This window comes from Merops nubicus, unplaced genomic scaffold (genome assembly GCF_000691845.1).
Source record: "Merops nubicus isolate BGI_N331 unplaced genomic scaffold, ASM69184v1 scaffold8646, whole genome shotgun sequence".
Classification (NCBI taxonomy): Eukaryota; Metazoa; Chordata; class Aves; order Coraciiformes; family Meropidae; genus Merops; species Merops nubicus.
In genome coordinates this window covers 5,203-8,142 of record NW_008614306.1, presented here as the reverse complement: position 1 = coordinate 8,142, position 2,940 = coordinate 5,203, and the positions used below count along the sequence as shown (strand labels likewise).

Below are 2,940 nucleotides of genomic sequence, written 5' to 3'. Positions count from 1 at the left end.
GAGTTCGGCAGGGGGAGGTCCTTTTCCTGCCACTCTGTTGCAGGATTTCCAGTGTAACTTGTGAAACTCAAGTGGAAAGTTTGGTAACTGTGACTGTCCGTGGCGAGCGAGCTATTCTTTGCAGCAGCGGGTGTCCGGGTAACCTTCCACGCTCCAGCAATTAATTCTAGAGTTGAAGGCAACTCTACACTTGAGGATCTTCAAAAGGGAAACAGAAATGACAACGCCACCTCAGGTTCACAACTCTGATTCATAACAGATGCGGGAACTGTAGCCCTCGTGGTCCCATGTCAAGTCTGAAGACGTTTTGATGAATTCTGAGCAGATGGAGCATAAACATGATCCCTCATCCATGCACATTTACTGCCTAGCAAGTGATTGCACATTCCTGAAAACCGTACTGGGGCTTAGCGGATGGACCTCCCACCCAAATACTTCATCCACACTCTCCAGCAGTGAAAATTCCATCCTTTGACCACAGTATCTGCCACACAGATAGAAATAAAAGACATCAAATCTGGAATCCCAACAAAGAGATCAGCAGGCTTAGCTAGCGACCAGGCACAGAGACACAATGCTTGGCCTCTCCTGGCACCAACCCTCCCTCCCACATCTTCTCACCATAGAATGGCATCCCCAAGGCTGGAGGATTTGCGGTCTCATAAGAGGGTCCCTACATGTCACCCACAAAGCTCCATAACACTCAACCTCAGAGTAGCATGCAGGCACAACTTGTGCAGGTGATGCAAAAAAGTCACCATCAAATTGAGACTCAAGATTTTCTCTGCCCTATTGCACACATATGGGTTTATTACAGGTTGTTTTTCTCATTTTCCTTCAAGAAAAATAAGGGTGGGAGTAATTTATTTTTTTCCCCCAAAGAGACAATATTTTAATATTATCCCTGTAAGTCAAAGCAATGTGAATGATTATCTCATTTAATGAAGCTGTTTGTGCTATCTCCAAAATTGCATTCTGCTTCTAAGAGTACCTGATCAGCTATTCTTTTCTGCTTTGTTGCTTTTTTTCTTTCCTAGCACTTAGGGTGATTCAAACTACTGCCTGCCTTTTCAACCTGGAATTTTATAACTCTGTAACCATGCAGAGAGAAAGTAATCCTCTCTGCTTGATTAAATGATCATACTTAATCTTCTATAGCCCATAGAAAAATGAGCCAGGTTTGGTAAAAGAAAATAATGGATATTTGTTATCTTACACAATCAGTTTCAGGGGGTTATCAAATACACCTGTTCCTTATACCATACAACTCACATTAAATTAAAGGCAAATGTCATGGAGAAAAGAAAGTCACCTCAGTTAAACCACTCCAAAGTGGTTTATAAGAAGAGGTAGGTAAACATTTAAGTGCCCAACACAATCACATGTTTGACCCCTCAAAAGAAGTGACTTTACCATGAAAGTCTGAGGTCTAACTCATGTTGCGTGTGCGGCACCAAGAACAACTGGCTCCTGCCCTGTGTGTACAGCTCCAGCTTACACTTGTCAGAAGTGCTGCTTGCTCATGCGAACAGCCTCTCCCTGCACCTGGGAGCAAGAAGCAAATCATCACCTGCTCCGTAATAGATGCTCACAGCACCCATGACTCGCCATAATTTCAAGGCAATATTAAGAAGATATGGCGATTAGACAAGCAAACATGGTTATTTCCACCACAGAAGGTATTTAATTTCCTGTTCATTGCTGTTCCCTAGACAGCAGAACAGCATTAATTTGGGGAACATCCTTGCTGCTGGGCTGCAGCACAAAACGGTGGTGTTGCCAGAACATGACCACGCAACAGCACAGACTACGTAGAGTTTGGCCCCACCCGCGCTCACCTACCACCAAAGCCTTTAGGTACCCAGTAAGGCCAACAGGGAAAGATGCTACCCATCACGGGTCCACGGGACACGGGGATAGTCAGGAGAGAGAGCTCACCGCAGACACTTTGCTCACGACATCCCTTGCAACAGCGAGGCCTTGTGCGAAGGTGCGCGCGGCCACGAACGCTCGCGTCACTTGGAGCTTAAGCTTCCGCGGCACGTCCCCGAAGGGCTTCAGCTGCTCGGTGTACTTGCTGACACACTCCAGGTACTCATCCGTGAAGTGGTACTGGGGGTTGACGAGCCGGAACATGCGCTCCAGCAAGCGCGCCCAGAACTCGTTGAGCATCTCCTCGAGGTTGACGTTGCCGCCCACGTAGTATCGCTTCAGCTCCACGAAGAGGTCCTTGAACAGCTCCGAGTTCTGCATGTACAAGCGGCCGTACGTCCGCACGAACATGTCGTTAAGCGACTTCTCAGCATTTTCAAGAAGTTCTTTGAAAAACTCTAGGAAAGAAGAAGAGAAGATATGGCAAACATGGGCATTGGGTTGTACGTTTGCACACCTTTACAACCACTGCCACGGCTTGACTGGAAAATTTTGCAAAATGAGACCACCGTCCGCAAGAAAAGGAAGGTTAAAAGACTCCCTAAAAATTTTCAAACAATTTCTATCCCTCAAAAATTTTTTAATTCCTCTTCATAAACCAACCTCCTCAACCTCTCTCCAGACTGAAGACTAGCATGAGTGAATTCTGTCAATGCAAATCTGAATACCATGACAAAATTCAGGAAAAATGGGGAAAAAAAGTTTGTTACCATTCAGTCATCTTAAAAGAAGTAATTTGAAAGCATATTGCTATCAGGGAGCAAAAAGAAAAAAAAAAAAAGTAGTGAGTTTCTTTGTTAAACAGGCATTTTGGACAAATGGGTCTATCTTTCCAGTTCTTGTTCAATTCATTTTATGAAATGATCATAAGCTAACCTCAAAGGTGAGCAGATTTTAATACATTTTGAAAACAAACCCAAATATCTACCTACAGGTTCTTTCTCCTGCCTTGCAAGTTCATCAGCTCTCAGGGCAGGGCCTGTCTCTAATGACCTAATTCATCCCAAT

The 2,940-nt window shown here is 44.7% G+C and overlaps 1 protein-coding gene across 1 annotated transcript in view; it reads right to left on the bottom strand.

Moving 5' to 3' along the window:
* GPC4 (glypican 4) overlaps positions 1 to 2,389 on the bottom strand; it is a gene marked incomplete at its 5' end in the record, with an annotated part of 22,221 nt that extends 19,832 nt beyond the window's left edge. The window contains one exon of the mRNA XM_008942178.1: positions 1,939 to 2,389. Within this exon, the coding sequence (XP_008940426.1) occupies positions 1,939 to 2,389 (451 nt within the window). The remainder of the gene's footprint in view (positions 1 to 1,938) is intronic.
* Positions 2,390 to 2,940: the final 551 nt, after the last annotated feature.